Here is a 19,659-nt window from a genome sequence, read left to right as displayed (position 1 = left end):
TGTGCTGGGACCTGCAGGTGTGGATTAGAGCTCCTGGCCAGGATCACCACTTGGAATGCAGCAAACAGCACAGGCTGCTGCTCTGATTAGCCTGATCTATCTGGGGAAGGCTTTTAATAAGCAGTTTGAGTCAGGATGTTCCAGAGATGGATGCATTCAAAGTGCTGCTTTCAGCAGTGCCTCGCACCCAGAGGCACATTCTGAGCTCCTTCTGAATGTGAACAGACGCAGGGCAGGCCTTCCATCTTCATGGAAATTGTGGCAAACATCTCCAGCCAAGCCCAGAGCAGCGTGGGGAGCACTTCCACCCTGAGCAGCACATCAGGAAAGGGCTTTGTGCCCCTGGCCCTGCTCCCAGGGGCTCAGCAGGGCTCTGCCCTTTCCTAAAGCCCAGGGATCCAGATTCATTCTGGGTTATCAGTGCCTAAAGCCCAGGGAATCCAGGTTCCCTCTGGTTTAATAGTGCCCTCCTAAAGCCCAGGGGATCCAGGTTCCCTCCAGGTTATCAGTGCCTTGCCCCAAAGCCCAGGGGATCCAGATTCATTCCAGGTTATCAATGTCTTTCTTAAAGCCCAGGGGATCCAGGTTTCCTCTGGTTTATCAGTGCCTTCCCCTAAAGCCCAGGGGATCCAGGTTATCAGAACTTTCCCCCAAAGCCCAGGAGGTCCAAATTCCCTCTAGGTTATCAATGCCCTCCTCCAAAGCCCAGGGGATCTTGTTTCCTTCCAGGTTATCTGTGCCTTGCCCCAAAGCCCAGGTGATCCATGTTCATTCCAGGTTTTCAATGCCTTCCTCCAAAGCCCAGGGGATCCAGATTCCCCCCAGGTTCTCAGTGCCTTTCCTAAAGCCCAGGTGATGCATGTTCCCCCCAGGTTCTCAGTGCTTTCCCCCCATCCATCCATCCATCCATCCATCCATCCATCCATCCATCCATCCATCCATCCATCCCCCTTCTCTCTCTCTCCCTTCCCCCAGACCAGCTGGGCTCTGCTCCAAACCTCTTCCTCTCCTCCTTCACGGAATTAGCGAGTTCTCCCCCGAATCCCCAGCAAGTGCTGGAGTTAATTTGCCGAGGATCAGCGCGGGGCTGTGTGTGGAAGGCGCCCCAGCCCCTGCTGCTCGCAGTTTGTGCTGTCATTTACAGCTGTTCAGGGGAGCACAGAGCAGGTGGAAAAGGATCCCCGGCCGTTCCCCAGCCCCTGCGCTTTGCTGTGAGGAACCACTCAAGGTGCAGGTGGGTGGGGAAGCAGGGAAAGCGCCTGGAAAGCACCCAGAGTGTTCCAGGAACTTTGCTGTGTCCGTGCTCCTCCTGGCATTCCCTGACATTTGACAGAAATGCAGATTTCACAGGAGCAGGAGCAGCTTTGGAACCGTGGGGATTTTTGGGAGCAGAGAGGAGTCAGAGCCCCTCCATCTGCTGTTCCTGCCAGCACATCCCTGGATGGAGAGCCCAGGGCCTCCCCTCCCAGGAGATCCCCAAAGGGTTAATGATGTGTCTTCTGAGCCACCCCAAAATGTCAGAGCTCCTTTCTCAGAACATTTCCCGGGGGAGATCTCAGTGTCCTGGCAGCTGAAATATCACTGCCAAGGGAGGATCCCAGCAGGGCAGGGAGAGCAGGATGGGGGAGCTGAGAGTGCACCCCTGCTCTGCTCTGAGGGATCTAGGATCCTCGCCTTAGACACCACTGCTCTGCTCTGAGGGATTTAGGATCCTCACCTTAGACACCACTGCTCTGCTCTGAGGGATTTAGGATCCTCACCTTAGACACCATTGCTCTGCTCTGAGGGATTTAGTATCCTCACCCTGGGCACCCCTGCTCTGCTCTGAGGGATCTAGGATCCTCACCCTGGGCACCCCTGCTCTGCTCTGAGGGATTTAGTATCCTCACCCTGGGCACCCCTGCTCTGCTCTGAGGGATTTAGGATCCTCACCCTGGGCACCCCTGCTCTGCTCTGAGGGATCTAGGATCCTCACCTTAGACACCACTGCTCTGCTCTGAGGGATTTAGGATCCTCACCTTAGACACCCCTGCTCTGCTCTGAGGGATTTAGGATCCTCACCCTGGGCACCATTGCTCTGCTCTGAGGGATTTAGGACCCTCACCTTGGACACTAGCTGCTCCCCTCTGTGGGGTGGGGGGTTTGGGACCCTCTCTTCCCCCATGGCTGCACAGAGATGCTCCTCCAGTCCGTGTGCTCAGGTAGCCAGAGCCTCCAGGCTCCTGGGAAGCTGGGCCTGCTGTCCCGAGCAGCTTTGGACCCCAGGAACTCAGGAGAGGGGACTGGAAAGGCAGGAGGAGGAGCTGGAGTGCAAACACCTCAGCTGCCCTGGCTCCAGATGGATCGGTCTGACTACAAATATTTGTTTGCTTATCTTTTCTTAGCCCTGCTGCTTTGGACACCCACCCTGCCCCTTGCAGGGCTGCCAGGGCTGGGGGATGCTCAATGGGGCAGGTTTGGCTGCCCAGGAGCACAGCCTGGGCTCCCAGAGCTTCTCCTTCCCTCAGCCCCCCAGCTGCTGCCTCTGGGTATTGGTTTGTTCTGCTCTCCTGAGCCTCTCACTGGGCTGGGAAGTTCTGGGGTAATCTGTGTAAAAGAACCTCTGGGAAAGCTCTGCCCCACTAACAAGGCACAGGAGACAACAAAATACCCCCAGAGCAGATTTATCTGCCAGTGAACTTGGTGGGGGCTGGAAAGCAGCAACATTTCAGTAATTCCTTGTGTCTCACGCCCAAATATCCCCCGTGACTGATGGCAGGGGCTTGCGTGCTAAGGCAGCTAACAAGTGACAAATCTGAAAAAGAGATTGAAGAAATAACTCAGAAAGTCTGGCTGTTGTGGGGAAACAGAGGAGGAGGTGGAGGGTGGGAGTGTGCACACACAGAGAGGAGATGACACCCGCAGGAGCCACACAGCAGCAGCTCCAGAGCCTCGGGACAAACACCAGGGGCCTGCTCCAAGAGTTTGGGTGGGATTTAGCCTGCCTTGGGCCCCGAGCAGGCCCAGAGCCACAAGGCCAGCAGGGTGCTTACCAGCCAGGTGAGAGCTGGAAACTGGGGGTTGCTATGGCAACAGATTGATGGCAATTTTTATTTTATTTTATTTTTTTTAAAGCCAGGGAATCCAGGTTCCCTCCAGGTAATCAATGCCTGTCCTAAAGCCCAGGGGATCCAGGTTCATTCTGGGTTATCAATGCCTTTCCTGAAGCCCAGGGGATCCAGGTTCATTCTGGGTTATCAATGCTTTCCCCTAAAGTCCAGAGAATTCCAGATTCCCTCTGGTTTATCAGTGCCTTCCCCCAAAGCCCAGGGGATCCAAGTTCATTCTGGTTTATCAATGCCTTTCCTAAAGCCCAGGGAATTCCAGATTCTCTCTGGTTTATCAGTGCCTTCCCCCAAAGCCCAGGGGATCCTGCTTCATTCCAGGTTCTCCATACCTACCCCCAAAGCCCAGGGAATTCCAGATTCCCTCCAGGCTCTCAATACCTTCCCCCACAGCCAAACTGTTCTTCCTGCAGTTAAGGAACTTTAGTTAAAGCTGCTGAGAGTTTCCTCAGGGAGCAAAGCCAAGCAAGCTGGCTGTCTAAGCAGCTGTGCCATTCTGTGGCTGTGGACAGGTAAAATCATTTCTGTAGCAGGTTTGAGTCCCCCTGTTTGCCTCTGCGTGTCCTGCCAGATCAATTATTGTTTGTTACCTCCATTAGATCTTCAGGAGAAAGGCAGGAACACAATCTCTTTCTTCCATTAATCAGGGCAGTTTACAGAAAACATCAATTTAAAATGTTAAGGCCAATTTGCAACTGGTATTGACAACAATTAAATTGGCCTCCAGAAAGTTGCTTTTTGACACAGTGAAGAATGAAATCTTTATAAGCACATTGTGTGTGTTGGGCCTCTCCCGGCTCCTGATTGCTGATGCTATCACACTCCATGCAAGTGTAAACAGAGGTGAGGAGCTGGAAGCAGAGCTCCATCAGAGTGTGCCAGAATCAGTAAACTCCCCTCCCCTCTCTCTGGACCCCTGCCCAGATACCGCAACTCACTCCGCGCTCTGCTTCCACCACCACCAGCTTCCTTTAGCTCCCAGCTGGGTTATTTTCACTTTAAACTGCACAGAAATGTGCTGGAACAAAGGCTGGCTGCTTTATCCTTGGCATTGCCACCCGGAGCAGTGAACTGCAGAGGGGCCCAGTGGCCACAGCCCCAGCAGAGCAGTGGCCACAGCTCTGGGTCCTCAGGGACCCGCGCCATGGACCAGCTCAGCTTGCAGAGGGTGACAGTGCGTTCACATTTCTGAACAGAGAGACACATAATTCTCTCTCACAGGTGTTTTTTACCTGGAGAAGCACAGAGAGAAGAAGAGAAAACAATTCTTATCTCTACTTGCTGCTGTTGCTGTTATTTTTGCACATGTGGAATGTGTTAGGGAGATTGTTTACCTGAAGTTATTTGGTTAATTGGACTCTGCTGAGGATTGTTTTGTTTCCTTGGCCAGTGGGTAAAAGCTGTGTGCTGGCTGTCTCAGACAGTCACAGGTTTTTCTTTATAGTATTCCAGTATGGAATAGTATAGAATATTCTAGTACAGAATATATATATATATACATATTTCTATTATAGTAGAGTATTCCTTAATATAGTATTATATAATGCAATATAATATAGTTTAATAAACATAACAGTTTAATAAAGCAATAGAAATATAGTATCATATAATGCAATATAATATAATTTAATAAATAGAATAGTTTAATAAAACAATTGTTCAGCATTCTGGATCAATGGAGTCCGATGCCATTCATGCCCCCACCAGAGCAGTGGCCACGGTGCAGGCTGTGTTTCCTCCTGGCCCTTCAGCCATGTTGGGAATTGAGTGGTTCTTGCCTCACGTCCCCTTCCCTGAAGCTTTAATACCCTCAGACTTGTTATGGGCACCTGGAAGGCTCCCCAGGGTTATTTATTGGAGCAGCCCTAAGAGGGAAGGATGCCCTCCTCCAGGAAAGGACACAGCAGCTCGTGCTGTTTGATTTAAAATATTTGAGGAGGAAGGGAAAGGGACTACATCTGTCACAATCTCACTTACAATCAGTGAAGTTAATGGAAAGATTCCTTCTGACTCTCCTGGGCTTTGGACAAGGCTCTGTGCTGCAACATTAGCAAATAATGAAGTTCACATCTCATCAAATCCTCCTCAGGAAAATAACTCTAAAATATGTGTCTGGCCTTTTGCAGCTCTCTCCCAAATCTGTCCCTGGTTTGTCAGCTGTGCCAGCACCTCTATCTCTGGAGGGAAATCACTTCTGTGGATAAGAGCTGCTCTCTAAAAGACCCCCTCACAGATGTTCCACCCCTGCCAGTCCCAGGCGCTGCCCCAGGGCTCAGAGAGGCCCCTCCCAAAAGCACTGAGGCCAATATTGAATATCCAGAACGTGGCTTTCAGTGTGTGCCAGCTGCAGGAATGCATGGACCCTGAGAATCTCCTGAGCTGGACCCAGTGGGGGTGGCACAGGCCGAGTTGCTGTGGAACGTTCTGGAACGCAGCAGGGTGATGGTGTGGCACTGTTTCTGTCTCTCCCCATCTGTGAGGTCACCCTGTCCCCCAGGAGGCTGTCGGTGACCCAGGACAGTTCCAGCAGCCCTGAGGAGCAGCCCCAGCCCTCCTGCCCTGCACAGAGCTGGACTTTGCCCGCGGGAGCTGCCAGGGGCTGGGGCTGGACCCTTCCCAGGCTGTGGCATCTGGACTGGCACTGAGGCAGAGGAGCTCTGCGTGCCCCTGGCTGGGCAGGGCGTGGGCAGCAGTGCCACTGAGCAGCGTGCTGTTCTGGGGGAGTGAGAACTGAAAACACCATCAGGACCTGTTGGAACCCTGTTAGAACCCACAAGGACCCTCCTCCTTCCAAGCTGTGCAGGTCAGCCAGGAGGACAAAGGTTCTCTCTGCAGGAGAACCCAGAGAGCTGGAGAGCTTTGGTGCTGCCCTGCTTGGGCCTGAGCTCAGTGTGAGCCATGGCATCACTAAAGCTGGGAAAGGCCTCCCAGGCCACCAAGGCACGCTCCCCTGAGGAGCTGCTTTGCTGCCCTGTGCTCAGCTGGGCTCTGGCGCTGAGCTCTTCCCACAAGCACAAATCCTGCTCCTCGAGCTCCTGCTGTCCCCCGTGGGCTGTGCTGCTGCTCTCCCACTCCTGCAGTGCCCGGCTGACCCCCGAGGAGCTGCCAGCCCTGGTCACTCCCTGGGGACCCGCTCTGCTGGCACAGGCAGCTGCCAGCCCTGCCTCGGTGGCAGGTGACACCTGTGAACATCACTCTAACATAATTGTCACAGTGATCCTTGGTGGAGCTGATGAAATATTTACCTTGCAGCAGCTGTCAGGCCATTAATGTTTCACTGGCTGCTGCCAGCCCGCTCCTGATTTACGCTCCTAAATTGTTGATGAGCTTTAATTGCACTGCCCTCTCCCATCAGGGCTCTGCTGGGGCACTTGCAATTAGCCACAGCTCCTCTGCCCTGCTCCTGAGGGCACCCCTGGGACCCCAGTGCCCCCATCCCACCCCTCCAGCGTGGCCTGGGGTCCCCAGTGCCACCCTGCTGTGTGACAGGCTCAGGGCATGTGGCACTGCTGTCCCCAAGCTCACACCCTGGGGGCTCTGCGCCCGCTTTGGGGACAGCAGCAGCGATCAGAGTGGCTCCTTTCACCTTGGCACCACTGTGGGTGCTCCCCGAGGGATGCTGAGGCACAGGACAGAGTCCAGGTGTGCCCCTGGGGGATGTGAATCCTGCCCAGGACAGGCCCCCTGTGCCCTGCAGGCCACCAGCTCTGCAGCTGCTCAGGGAAGCAGCTCCTGCTCCTAAGGCACCTTGCTCTCCTTGACCTATTTGCTCATTACCTCCACAAATGTGATTTTGATTAAGGAATTTTCCTAAGTAATTACTCTGGCATTAGCAATCCAGCCAAACAGAAAATAGTCCAAAAAGCAAGGTGGCCTGGTGGCTGCCCTGGAGGCTCTTCTCAGGGAGGGGAGCAAAACCAGCCCTGCAGGGCAGCTGGACACAGCTCTGGCCAGTGAGGCTTGGTCTGGAATTCTATGATCCTCTGAGTCCATGATTCTACCATTCTACAGTTCCACATTTCTATGATTCCACAATTCCATGATTCCATGATTCTGTAATTCTATGATTCTACCATTCCATAAATCTGTGATTCCATGTTTCTATGATTCTACAATTCCATGTTTCTATGACTCCATGATTCCATGATTCTGTAATTCTTCAATTCCATGATTCCACAATTCCATGATTCTACAGTTCCATGAGTCTGTAATTCCACAATTCCATGATTACAGGATTCCATGATTCTGTAATTCTACAATTCCATGATTCCACAATTCCATGATTCTACAGTTCCATGAGTCTGTAATTCCACAATTCCATGATTACAGGATTCCATGATTCTGTAATTCTACAATTCCATGACTCCACGATTCCATGATTCTGTAATTCTACAATGCCATGTTTCCACAATTCCATGATTCTACATTTCCATGGTTCTGTAATTCTACAATGCCATGACTCCATCATTCTGTAATTCTGTAACTCTACAGTTCCACGATTCTGTAATTCTACAATTCCATGATTCCACAATTCCATGATTCTGTAATTCTACAATTCCATGACTCCACGATCCCACGACTCAGAGAACAGCAACTGTCCCACGGCAGAAGGGGCCAGGGCTGAGCTCCACTCTGGGAGGCACAGGGATAATGGTGTCACCTCCAGGATGAAATCAGCTGGCCGAGCTCCTCCTGTGAGAGAAACTCCCTGGCAAACAAAGGCAGCACTCCCTCCCTGCAGGCACCTCCCTGAGCCTCAGCAGCTCTGGGGGAGCTGCCAAACGCACAGGGACTCATTCCAAGGCCTGGCCAGGGACAGTATAAATATCCCTCTGGTTAATTCTGGGTGCCATCATCCATCAGTGGCTGTCTGGTGCCATTTAGCTCCTCGCCACCTCCTGACAGCACAGCAGGGCAGCATTCCTGTGGGAATGTCACATTTTCTTTCCAGCTGCAGGTCCAGGTGAAGGAAAGGGTGGTGGGGACAGAGGTGGGCAGGACAGCATTCCCATGGGAATGTCACTTTTTCTTCTTTCCAGCTGCAGGTCCAGGTGAAGGAAAGGGTGGTGGCACCATGTGGGGACAGAGGTCACCCGGAGCAGTCCCTGCTGGGCTGGCTGGGTGTGACCAGGGGGCAAACAGGGACAGGAGGAGCTGCTGGGCATGGCCAGCTCTGGCCACCGTGGCCTGGGACAGCCATCCAGGCCATGGAACCCTGGAATGGTTGGCTTGGAAGGGATTTTAGCCCGGTTTCAGCTGCCTTGCCATCATTGGGTTCATTGGGAATGGGCACTTCTGTCTGGCTGCTGAGCTGGGAACCAGGGCAGGGACAAAGCCAAGGACAAGGCCATGGACAGCTGCTGCCCAGGACAAAGAGGGAAGGAAGATGAGGAAAAACAACCAGGAGCATTCCCAGAAGGTCCCCCAAACCCCCCACAGGGAATGAGTGGGTAAGATCCCAAAAGATTCTGAGTTCCTGAGCCTGATGTCCCCTCTCAACATGATTTAAGAAAGGATCTGGACACTTCAGCACTTCATAAACTCCAACAGGAACCATCTCCAGGCACAGGAAGTTCTGCCAAGAGCTTTTCCCTGCCTTTCCTGACCTCAGCAGGATTTGCCCCTTAATCCTGGCTTTTCTTTCCTGATTGCAGCTCCCTTTGAGATGGCACTTTTGGAAGTTGTTCTTCCCAAATCCTCTGCTTTCCAGAGGGAAGCAGGAACCATGAATGAATCCGTTTGAGGGTGTGAAACAGAGCAGCTCTCATCCTTGGACTGTGAATTCCACACACCCATTTATTTACTCACAATTATAAACACAGCACTTCATAAATATTTATAAGGAAGCTCCCAAGGCCCAGCTGAGAAAATCAGTGTTATCACCATTTCCCAGTTCTCAGGCTGAGGCACAGGCACAGACACTGCTGGAATTGTGCAGTTTTACAGCATTCCTGTAAAGTTTGCCCCAAGATCCCCCAATTCCTGAATCCCCCCATGTTTAGCAGGCAATTGTGCAGTTTTACAGAATTCCTCTAAAGTTTGCCCCAAGATCCCCCAATTCCTGAATCTTCCCATGTTTAGCAGGGAAATTTTGTGCAGTTTTATAAAACTCCTGTAAAGTTTACCCTAAGATCTCCCAATTCCTGAATCTCCCCCATATTTAGCATGCAAATTTTGTGCAGTTTTACAGAGTTTCTGTGAAGTCTACCCCAAGATCTCCCAGTTCCTGAATCCCCCCCATGTCTAGCAGCCTGGGTGGCTCAGCTGTCCCTCTGGGAGCTGGGATTTGTGGTCCCAGGCTCTGGATCAATCAAATCCTGGCAGAGATGAGGGCAATCCCCCCTGAGCTGTGGTGGGGGATGCTCCCCTTGCAGCCTGGCCCCCCTCAGCTCCCGAGGGGGAGCTCCGTCCTGGAATCCTGGCAGGTGTGATCAGCTCTCCCTTTGCCCTTAATCACTTTCCTTAGCCTACATAATTAAATCCCACCAGGTATTGCAGCTAATTTTTTGAGGAGCTCCCGAGGAACAAAAGCCAGTCCGGACGCAGGCGAACAGAACAAATTAATTAGGAGGGGACTATGAAGTCCTTTCTAGATGAGATTCCAGCCCCTGAGCTCAGCTCCAGGGGTGCAGAGTGCTCAGGGAGGGGATGGGGCCTGGAGCAGCCCCTGCTGAAGCCACTCCTGGGGTTCATCCCACAGCAAAACACAGGGAGCTGCTGCTGAGTCTCATTAGAGGAGAGGCTGGGCCAGCAGATTCCTTCAGGGTGCTCTGGGCATGGCTCCCTGGCCTCTCCCTGCCAATCTGACCCCAATAAAATTATTGCGTGTGGTGGTTGTGAGGGTCTTAGGATGAGGGAAGAGAATCTGACTCCATGTTTTTAGAAGGCTGATTATATATTATATTATATTATATTATATTATATTATATTATATTATATTATATTATATTATATTATATTATATTATAATATTATATTATATTATATTATATTATATTATATTATATTATATTATATTATATTATATTATATTATAATATATGATATGATATGATATGATATGATATTATATTATATTATAATCCCACCCAGTGGGATTTAAGCTCCAGAATATCTGTAGGCCATGGAAAAATCAGCTATTCCCTGCTCAGATCTGGAATCCATCCCGTTCATGTCTGAGAGCTCACCCCAAGGACCACTGAACTCCTTCCAGTCGCTTTTTTTGTGCACATTTTCACGTCCTGGACAGGCAGCAGTGCCAGAAGGATGGTGTTAAACAGGCAAAGCTCAGTGCTGGAGCCTCCCTGGGCTGTTTGTGACAAGTGTCAGAGGTGCCAGCTGGCTCCTGCTTTCTGGGTGCTTTGGAGAAGGAAAATGGGGACATTTGGTGTCCCAGGGGCAGCCCTGGGATGTCCCTCTGCTGATCTGCACCCCAAGAGAAGCTCCCCAGGTTCCTGATGTGGCTGCAAATGCTCCCTTCCAACTGGTAGCCGTGTCTGCCACCCCCAAATTCCCCAGCCTGGCATGGGTGGGGTGTCCTGGCTGCCCTGGGCACCTCTGGGGCAGGGATCCCCGGCTTTGGGTCTGGAGCTGAGCCTCCCTGGCATTCCAAGATGCCCCAGTGTGAGTGGCAGGACAGGGGATGGTGCAGAGCGCCCTGCAAACACCTCCCAGCCCTTCTGGCAGCTCCTCCCTTGGGCTGTTCTCTGTGTGAAACTGCCCCAAAAGGATCTGGATGTGCAAAACGGCCCCAAAAGGATTTGTTATGTGTAAAACAGCTCCAAAAGGATCTGTTACGTGTAAAACAGCTCCAAAAGGATCATTCCAGATCTGCTATGTGGGGAACAGCCCCAAAAGGATCACTCCAGCTCTGTTATGTGTAAAACAGCCCCAAAAGGATCTGTTATGTAGGAAACAGCTCCAAAAGGATCCCTCCAGCTCTGTTATGTGGGGAACATCCCCAAAAGGATCACTCCAGCTCTGCTATGTGTAAAACAGCCCCAAAAGGATCACTCCAGCAGAAATGATCAGCACCAGAAGCAGGGAGGCAGTGGATCCTCCAAGAATGAAAGGTTTTTTTCCTTTTCCTGCAGAGATCTGTCTGGCAGTGCCTGTGCTGAGGAGCTGGATGTGAGGGCTCCTCCCCGGGTGCAGGGCTCTTTTCCCCAGGGCAGTTTGTGATGAGGCTGAGGTCAGACCTCTGTGCATCTTGCAAAAGTCTGTCCACGCCAGTCCCTGTCTGCCCTTCTCGGGGTGATGTAATCTGTGCTCAGTAATAACATTTCCAAGAGGTGGATAACAGCATTTTAGTTCAGCTCTAATAATTCTGTTAAAGCAGAGCCAGGGTTGTAATTGCAGTTTGTGGCCGAGGTTGTTCCATATGTGAGTTCTGGAGGATGCCTTTGTAATGAAATGTTCCCTCTGAGCTCCGTGCCCTGAAGAATATTTGCCTTTTTTTGTGTGGCAGGCAGAGCACTCTGCTGCCTTGTCACCAGAGGAGAGGGGGGACAGAAGGGTGTTGTCATAAGTGAGCTGGGACTCCATTTTTCTTCATGCAGGAAAAGCCAAATCTTTATTATATAGATCATATTTTATAGGATAATAATAATAATAATAACAACAACAACAACAATAATAATAATTATTGTTATTATCATCATCGTCATCATTATGTCAGATCTTAATGGTTAACAATACATTCTCACTCAGTTCATTGGTCAGTACTATTGTATAGATCATAATTTATAGATTATTATTATTATTATTATTATTATTATTATTATTCTATGAGATCTTACTGGTTGACAACACATTCCCACACTGGATGGACTTTAAGGTCCCTTCCAGCCCAAACCATCCTGTGATTCAGTGAAAAAACCCTGAAATCTGAAATAAAATGAAAATCACTCCATCTACACCGCTTTCTCAAGGAATCTGAAAGGAATGTTTCAAGGAACTTGGCATTTCTCAGCTCTCACCACAGGGCAGAGGGCAACGCTGAGGTTCAGCCTGGGCTGGGGGAAGGTCTGGGATGAGTTCCAGGAGCTCCTTCCCAGCCCGTGGCACAGGCAGCTCCATCAGCCCCTGGCAGCTCTGCAAGGGCTCCCAGCACCTCGGGGAGAGGCAGAAAGGAGGAAAACCTCCACTCCAGTGGGGAAGGAAGTGGGGAATTTCCCTGTCTGTGCTCCCTCTGCTCTGCTGGGCATTTGGGATTGCTCCAAGGGACCCTTCACTTCCAGTGGGAAACATCCTGCTCAGGATGGGATTGTGGCAAATAAATTGAATAACAACACCCCCAGCAGTCCCCAGGCCCCTCTGAAAGGAAAAATCACTCCCAGAAATCTCCCACAATTTTGCAAGGCTGAAAGAAATGATCACAAGTGAGCAGGAATAAAAAAAAAAAAAAAAAAAACACAAACCAAAAAGCAAACGTAGCATCCTGTAATATACCTGTGGAAAGGGAAAAGTCATGCTGCTTGAAGTCTGCAAATTTGAGTTTCTCCTGGGAAAATGCAACTCCTGTTCAAATGCTAATGGCTCGTTATCACAGGGATGTTTTAATTGAACTACAATGTTCCATAAGCAGGGGCAGAGCAAGGTTCAGAGAGCAAATGGCTGATGAAGAATCCTCAATCTGCCAGTAAATGTTTGCTTTTTTATAAACTTCCCCTTCTTGATGTGTCTTAAGCAGGTTCTCCAGGGGGAATTGTAAAAGGCAGCTGGCTTCAGCTGGAGGTAGCAGCAATATTTGTGTGGCTCTTTTATCCTGGTTTAAACCGGGAATTTATGGCACTGCTCGAGTGGCTGGCCCTGCGAGCACAGAAATTCCTGGGGCAGGAGCAAAAATTGCCTCGTTGGACAGCAGAGATGCAGCACATTTTAGAGAAAAAGGAAAGCCAGTGGGGCACTGCAGCCCCAGAGCATCTCTGGAGGCTCCTCAGCACCAGCACAGACATCTCATGGAGCACACACAATTCCAGAGCTCTGCCTCCTTTCCCAGGAATCCAGAACAGAGCTTGCAGGAGGGAGGTGGGAGGAGAAGGCACAGAACCCACCATGTTTGCCATGGAGGCAGAAAATCCTTCCTTCTTTTTTCTGGATGCTCTTCTCAGGGAATTTCTGGGGGGTGTCTGCACACTGGGAGGTTTTTGCCACCACCTCGCATTGCCACAGCTGTGAGAAGAAAACTGGGAGCTGCCAGCCCTCCCAGAGCTGTGCAAACACCGCGTGTGTGTTTGCTGACATTTCCAGGGAGCACTGGGCTGACCTTGGCCAGAAAAAGCCCGTGTGGGAGGGGAGTGGGATGGTTTCTCTATTAGAACGTTTGTCACAAGTGTCAGCACCTCCTGCCTGCCCTGGGAGCTCCTCTGAGGCTCTCCAGCCCCATCCCAGGCTGGCAGAGCCTGTGCCAGCCTCTCCTGGCCTGGCACCTGCTGGGGATGGGGCTGGAGCCAGCTCAGACCTGATGGGGAGAACAGGGGGGCTCAGGTGAGACCTCACCTGCAGAGATCTCACCTGCACAGACCTCACCTGCAGAGATCTCACCTGCACAGACCCCACCTGCACAGATCTCACCTTCACAGATCTCACCTGCACAGACCTCACCTGCAGAGATCTCACCTGCACAGATCTCACCTGCACAGACCCCACCTGCACAGATCTCACCTTCACAGATCTCACCTGCACAGATCTCACCTGCACAGACCCCACCTGCACAGATCTCACCTTCACAGATCTCACCTGCACAGACCTCACCTGCAGAGATCTCACCTGCAGAGACCCTACCTGCAGAGATCTCACCTGCACAGACCTCACCTGCAGAGATCTCACCTGCACAGACCTCACCTGCACAGATCTCACCTGCAGAGATCTCACCTGCACAGACCTCACCTGCACAGACCTCACCTGCAGAGATCTCACCTGCACAGACCTCACCTGCACAGATCTCACCTGCAGAGATCTCACCTGCACAGATCTCACCTGCACAGATCTCACCTGCAGAGATCTCACCTGCACAGATCTCACCTGCACAGACCTCACCTGCAGAGATCTCACCTGCACAGATCTCACCTGCACAGATTTCACCTGCAGAGAGCTCACCTGCAGAGATCTCACCTTCACAGATCTCACCTGCAGAGATCTCACCTGCACAGATCTCACCTGCAGAGCTGCCCCAGCCCAGGAGGAGCTGGAGCTGCTGCAGAGCCCAGAGGAGGCTCCAGGGTGATGCCAGGGATGGAGCAGCTCTGCTGGCAGGAAAGGCTGGCACAGCTGGCACTGCTCACCTGGGCAGGAGAAGCTTTGGGTGAGCTCAGGTGATCTTTCAGGACCTGAAAGGATCTACAGGAAATGTGGAGAGGGAGAATTGGCAAGGGTGGGGACAGGACCCAGGGAATGGCTTCAGACTGACACAGGGCAGGGCTGGATGGGATTTTGGGAATTAGGAATTGTTCCCTGTGAGGGTGGGCAGGCCCTGGCACAGCTGGGGCTGCCCCTGGATCCCTGGCAGTGCCCAAGGCCAGGCTGGACAGGGCTGGGAGCACCTGGGACAGTGGGAGGTGTCCCTGGGACAGTGAGAGGTGTCCCTGCCATGGCAGGGGTGGCACTGGATGGGCTCTGAGGTCCCTTCCAGCCCAACCCATTCGGGGACTCTGTGACATTTGGGGACCTTGGGGGGCAGGTGGGTGCTGGCCTAACCCAGTACCCTCTGCAGGGGCTCTGGGGACAGTGAGTGGCTGCACGGGAAACAGGGAACTTCCAAAGCCTCTCTCATTCCCAAAGTGTTGCCAGAGAGCCTGAAATAGGGTGGGAACAACCAGATTTGGTGGAACAGCAAGGGCCAGGCAGGACAGAGCCCCAGCTGACCCCATCCGGAGCCTGGACACCCCCCTGGTCCTGCCCAGTGCTGCCCACCCAGCTCTGCCCCAGCCCAGCACCTCCTGCCACCGCAGCTCGGGCAGGAAACCAGGGAAAAGTGGAATTTCCCTGGGATTCAGCTGCATCCCTGCAGCCCCCCAGGCCGCCCCCCTTCCCTCCCCCTGCACCTTCCTTATCTCTGCCTCATCCTGGAATAATAGGAACAGAAAAATTAACAACATGAAAAAGGGAGGAGATGATAAAGAGTATCTGAAAAATCATCTGTGTCCTCGTTTCAGAGCTGAGCATGGTAACAGGGAGGCAGGCTGCTTTTTTCTTTTTTTCTTTTTTTTCCTTTATTAATGTATTAAAATATTAAAGAGCTGGGTGTCACTTGAACCTACAGTGTTGTCAGGGACTGGGAAAGCTCTGGGGGTCTTTTCAGGAGGCTTGAGGAGCTGTCCCAAACCCCAAATTTGCTGTGCTGCTGTTGTGGGGACACGGGGACAGCCTGGGCAGGGGGACGTTGGCACCTGGGGGCAAACCCCTGGCAGCAGGAGCCGCAGGGGGAGGATCTCTGATCCCCTCTGGGACCAGGCCTTGGAGAGCAAAGGTGGGTCTGAGCCAGGGTGAGCCAATTTCCGAAGATTTGCTTCTTGGATTTGGCATTTTGGTGTTTCCCCTCTCAGATTCTGCTCCCTCCTGGGCAGTTTCCAACATGTGCAGTTGTTCTTCAAAAATCTTTGCCAGCAAAGAATTCAGGTGTTGATGTGGCTGCAGGTGTTGTTTTCTAGGCCACTCTTGGGGTGCCTTTAATTGTGCAATGTGTGTGAGGGTGACAGAAGGGCTGGATAGTGCATATATAAATAAAAAAAATAAAATTAAATAGAAATATAAAGAATATAAATGTAAATACTAATATAAATATATAAATCTATGTATAGACATATATAAATGTAAAAATATAGTAACATAATTTTATAATAATATTCTATATTATTAGTAGTATATTGTAATATTATTATTATATAATATATACATAAATATATAGGGAGATATATGTATATAAAATATATGTACATGTATAAATATATATGGAAATGTGAGACTATAAATATATCACAAGTACAAATATTCTATATTCTATATTCTATATTCTATATTCTATATTCTATATTCTATATAATATATTATATATATTATATATTATATCCTATATATTATATAGTATATATTATATCGTATATATCATATATCACATATATTATATATTATATAGTATATAGTATATACTATATGGTATATATGATACTATATATTATATTATATTATATTATATTATATTATATTATATTATATTATATTATATTATATTATATTATATTATATTATATATTATACATTATATTTAAATAGAAATATATGTGTATATATATGTATGCGCCCAGAGACAGAGTGACTGAAGGTGTCTTTGCTCCCTTTCCTTTTCCAGGTCACTATGGAAAGGATATTTATCGCAGCGGAGGGCCAGATCTCCACAATTTCATCTCCTCCGGGTTTGTCACGTTAGGAAGAGGACACACGAAGGGTACAGTGGAAACCATTTTTTGCTAAATAAGCCGAAACGATAGTTTGAAATCCGAAGCTCGGAGCTGGGTGCCCCGAGGCGCGGCAGGGCCGGTGCTGGGCTGGGGCAGGACCTGCGGGTCCTGGCAGGGCGGTACAGGCTGCCCCGGGCTGCGCAGTGGCTCTGCTCCTGCCGCTCTGTGTGCTCCCGGCTGCTCCAGAGGGGAGGGCAGGCAGTGAGCACTTCCACACTGCGGGGCTGGAGCTCCTCCCTTTGACTTCTGGGCTTTTGTTTTAGTTCTTCCTTTATTTAGATGGTGGGGGGAACGGGGGGGTTATGACGAATATTTTATAAAATTATTTCTTTTTAGCTCCCGAAGCCTATATTTTCTGTGTTCCTATAACCTGTGATATAATGTACAAACAGCAAACCACAGAAATCTCCATCTGCTGCTGTGTGTATGTTCTGTGTACATGTACTGTATATAAATATCTGTGCAGAGACAGCTTTGACACAAACACCCCGACCTCCAGGGCGTTCTGGTGCCACCAGAGCCACGTCCTGGTGCCACCACAACCCCGGGCCGTGCTCCCTGTTGCCTGTTTGGTGAGTTTTTCTGGTGTGCAGAAGTGCTCGGAGTGTCCTCCCGTGCCGAGTGCCGCCGGTGGCCTGGCTGTGACACCGGGGGTGCACGTGCCATCCCTGTCCCCTTCTGTGTCCCCAAGACTGCTGTACTCCCCCAGACACAATGTATGTGGAGACTCCTCTCTAGAGCAATGTACTGTACGTGGAGCTGTGTCCTCGTGCTCGCCTGGTTGAACGCTCCTGTGTTGTTTCTGTGGATGACCGTGACTCACAAATGATTAAAGGACCTTGATATTTTAATTTTTATTATATTTTTTCAACTACATTTCCTGCACTTTTTCCAGTTCTCCACGGGTGTCATCCAAAGTAGTGTTGGTCCTGTAGAACTGTCAGAGAAGAAACAAATATATGTATATTGTCTGTGTATGTCTGTGTGTGCTTAAATAAAGTTTACTGAGGCTGAGGCAGCACCCGTGGGACTTGTAATCCAATACCCTGAAATCCCAGACCTGTGATCCAAAACCCTGAAATCCCAGTCCTGTAATCCAGTACCCTGCAATCCCAGATTTGTGATCCAAAACCCTGTAATCCAATACCCTGCAATTCCAGATTTGTGACCCAAAATCCGGAAATCCCAGTCCTATAATCCAGTACCCTGAAATCCCAGACCTGTGATCCAAAACCCTGAAATCCCAGTCCTATAATCCAGTACCCTGCAATCCCAGACCTGTGATCGAATACCCTGCAATCCCAGATTTGTTCTGCAATCTCTGCAATCCCAGATTTATTCTCCAATCCCTGCAATCTCAGATGTGTAATCCCATCCCTGCATTCCCAGATTTGTTCTCCAATCCCTGCAATCCCAGTCCAGCTCTGCACTGAGGGAAGGGGAGCAGAGGAGCCTCAGAGGGGCTGGGACCTGCACAGGCTCAAGGAAGGAGTCATGGTGACATTTCACACAAGGTGTCCCCATCCCAAGGGAGGTTTATGGCCACATCAGGACATGTTTTTATGTGCTTTTATATCAGGACGTATTTTTCATTTTAACGTGTTTTTAGGGTCAGGTAGCAAAGGTGCCCCAGGAGTGATGGTCCAAGGAGTGGGGTGTCCTGATAGGCTCCACCAAGCCATGGAGATCCCTGAGCAGGGCTGCAAACCCAGCCCTTTGTCTCAGGCAGGTGAGTTATCCTCACCTCACACCCCTGAGGCACCTCCCAGGACAAAGATTCTGCTCCCAGCTCCTTCCCAGGCGAGAAGAAAACCTCCTCTCCTCCTTTAGCTGCAAAGGCTCAGGGCTCTGCTCTCCTGTAGGTGGGCCAGGGGTTTCCACACCTTTCCCAGAGCACATTCCCTGGCCCTGGCAAGGGGGGACAGTGGCAGTGGGAATGCAGCCTGTTCATCCACCACAGGGGGTGCTTTCCAAATGGAACAAAAGGCTTTGTTCTCTGAAGAAATGAATATCCTGGTTGTTCATAGACATCAGAATGGGCTGGCTTTAGAATTTACCTTTCAGCTGCCTGTAAATCCACCTGGCTTTTGAGCAGTGCTGTAATGTTCCTTTCCAGTTTCTTAACGGCAGATTCCCCCACAGCTGGGTGGTGAGAGTGACAAACCCCTCACACCTGCTGCAGGACCTGCTTGTGCTCGTGTGTGGCTTTGTCTTTGTCTGTGACATGACCTGATTGTCTGTCTGTGCTGTGACAGGGGGCACGTGGGGTGTCACAAAGGACTGAGGGGTTCTGTCGTGGGGATTGTGCCTGAAATGGTTGGGTTTGGGGAAATATTGTGTGACAGATTTCCTGAGTGCAGCTGGAAGTCACCACCCAATACCTGTAAGAGAGCTTCAGCCAGGGATCCAGATGAGGGGGTTCTGTGCTCTTTTATCTTATTCCTATTGAGATGAGTGGGTTCTGTGGTATTTTATCCTATTCCTATTGAGATGAGCAGGTTCTGTCCTGTTTTTTCTTATTGAGATGAGCAGGTTCTATGCTAGTTTCTCCTATTCCTACTGAGATGAGCAGGTTCTGTCCCGTTTTCTCCTATTCCTATTGAGAAGAATAGGTTCTATGCTCTTCTGTCCTATTCCTACTGAGATGAGCAGGTTCTGTCCCGTTTTCTCCTATTCCCATTGAGGTGAGCAGGCTCTGTCCTGTTCCAGTTCCAGCCCTTGTGTTACACCCTCCACTTCAGCCAAACAACCTCAGCCTGCCCTGTGCAGAGGGTTGTGCCCCTGCACTGCACAAAGCCTTTGAAGTTCCTCTCAATATTTCTCTGCTCTGGGAGACACATTTTTGGTGTTTTCTCAACTGTCTTCTGTGCTGTGGCAGAACTCCAAGTGCTGAGTAATATTTAAGAGCTCATCTATTTCGGGCAGAAGACAAAGACGTGAGACATGCCAAAGCACCATGGATACCAAAGCAGCAGATCCACACGTCTGCCATGCCCAGCCTGGGCAGGATGGGCATTTATGGCTCTGCCATGGCATTCCACTGGGCCATGCCTCACTGCCTGCCATCTGAGGGCTCTGAAGCCATTCCAGTATGAGTT

At 50.4% G+C, this 19,659-nt stretch overlaps 1 protein-coding gene and 2 long non-coding RNA genes across 8 annotated transcripts in view; 1 reads left to right on the top strand and 2 right to left on the bottom strand.

The window, feature by feature from the left end:
- The window catches only part of SHISA6 (shisa family member 6), a 137,607-nt gene that overhangs the window by 15,577 nt on the left and 102,371 nt on the right, over positions 1-19,659 (top strand). For all 4 annotated transcript variants that reach the window (XR_010349841.1, XR_010349840.1, XM_064395988.1 and 1 more), the window contains exon 4: positions 16,453-16,548. Coding sequence is in view for 2 of the 4 variants with exons in the window: in XM_064395988.1 (XP_064252058.1) it covers positions 16,453-16,548 (96 nt within the window). In the remaining 2 variants the exon portion in view is untranslated. The remainder of the gene's footprint in view (positions 1-16,452; positions 16,549-19,659) is intronic.
- Positions 4,712-5,648, bottom strand: LOC135284447 (uncharacterized). 3 transcript variants are annotated; one of them, XR_010349843.1, is made up of 2 exons: positions 5,082-5,648; positions 4,712-4,969 (listed from the first exon to the last, which is right to left on the bottom strand). It is a non-coding gene; the product is annotated as an uncharacterized LOC135284447 (long non-coding RNA). The 3 variants fall into 3 exon arrangements; XR_010349844.1 differs by having other exon boundaries at positions 4,712-4,933; XR_010349845.1 differs by having other exon boundaries at positions 4,712-4,903.
- Positions 17,391-18,759, bottom strand: LOC135284446 (uncharacterized). Its single transcript, XR_010349842.1, has 2 exons — positions 18,619-18,759; positions 17,391-17,498 (listed from the first exon to the last, which is right to left on the bottom strand). It is a non-coding gene; the product is annotated as an uncharacterized LOC135284446 (long non-coding RNA).

The sequence above is a fragment of the Passer domesticus genome, chromosome 20, assembly GCF_036417665.1.
Source record: "Passer domesticus isolate bPasDom1 chromosome 20, bPasDom1.hap1, whole genome shotgun sequence".
Taxonomy (NCBI): domain Eukaryota; kingdom Metazoa; phylum Chordata; class Aves; order Passeriformes; family Passeridae; genus Passer; species Passer domesticus.
This window is presented reverse-complemented; position numbering and strand designations above follow the sequence as displayed.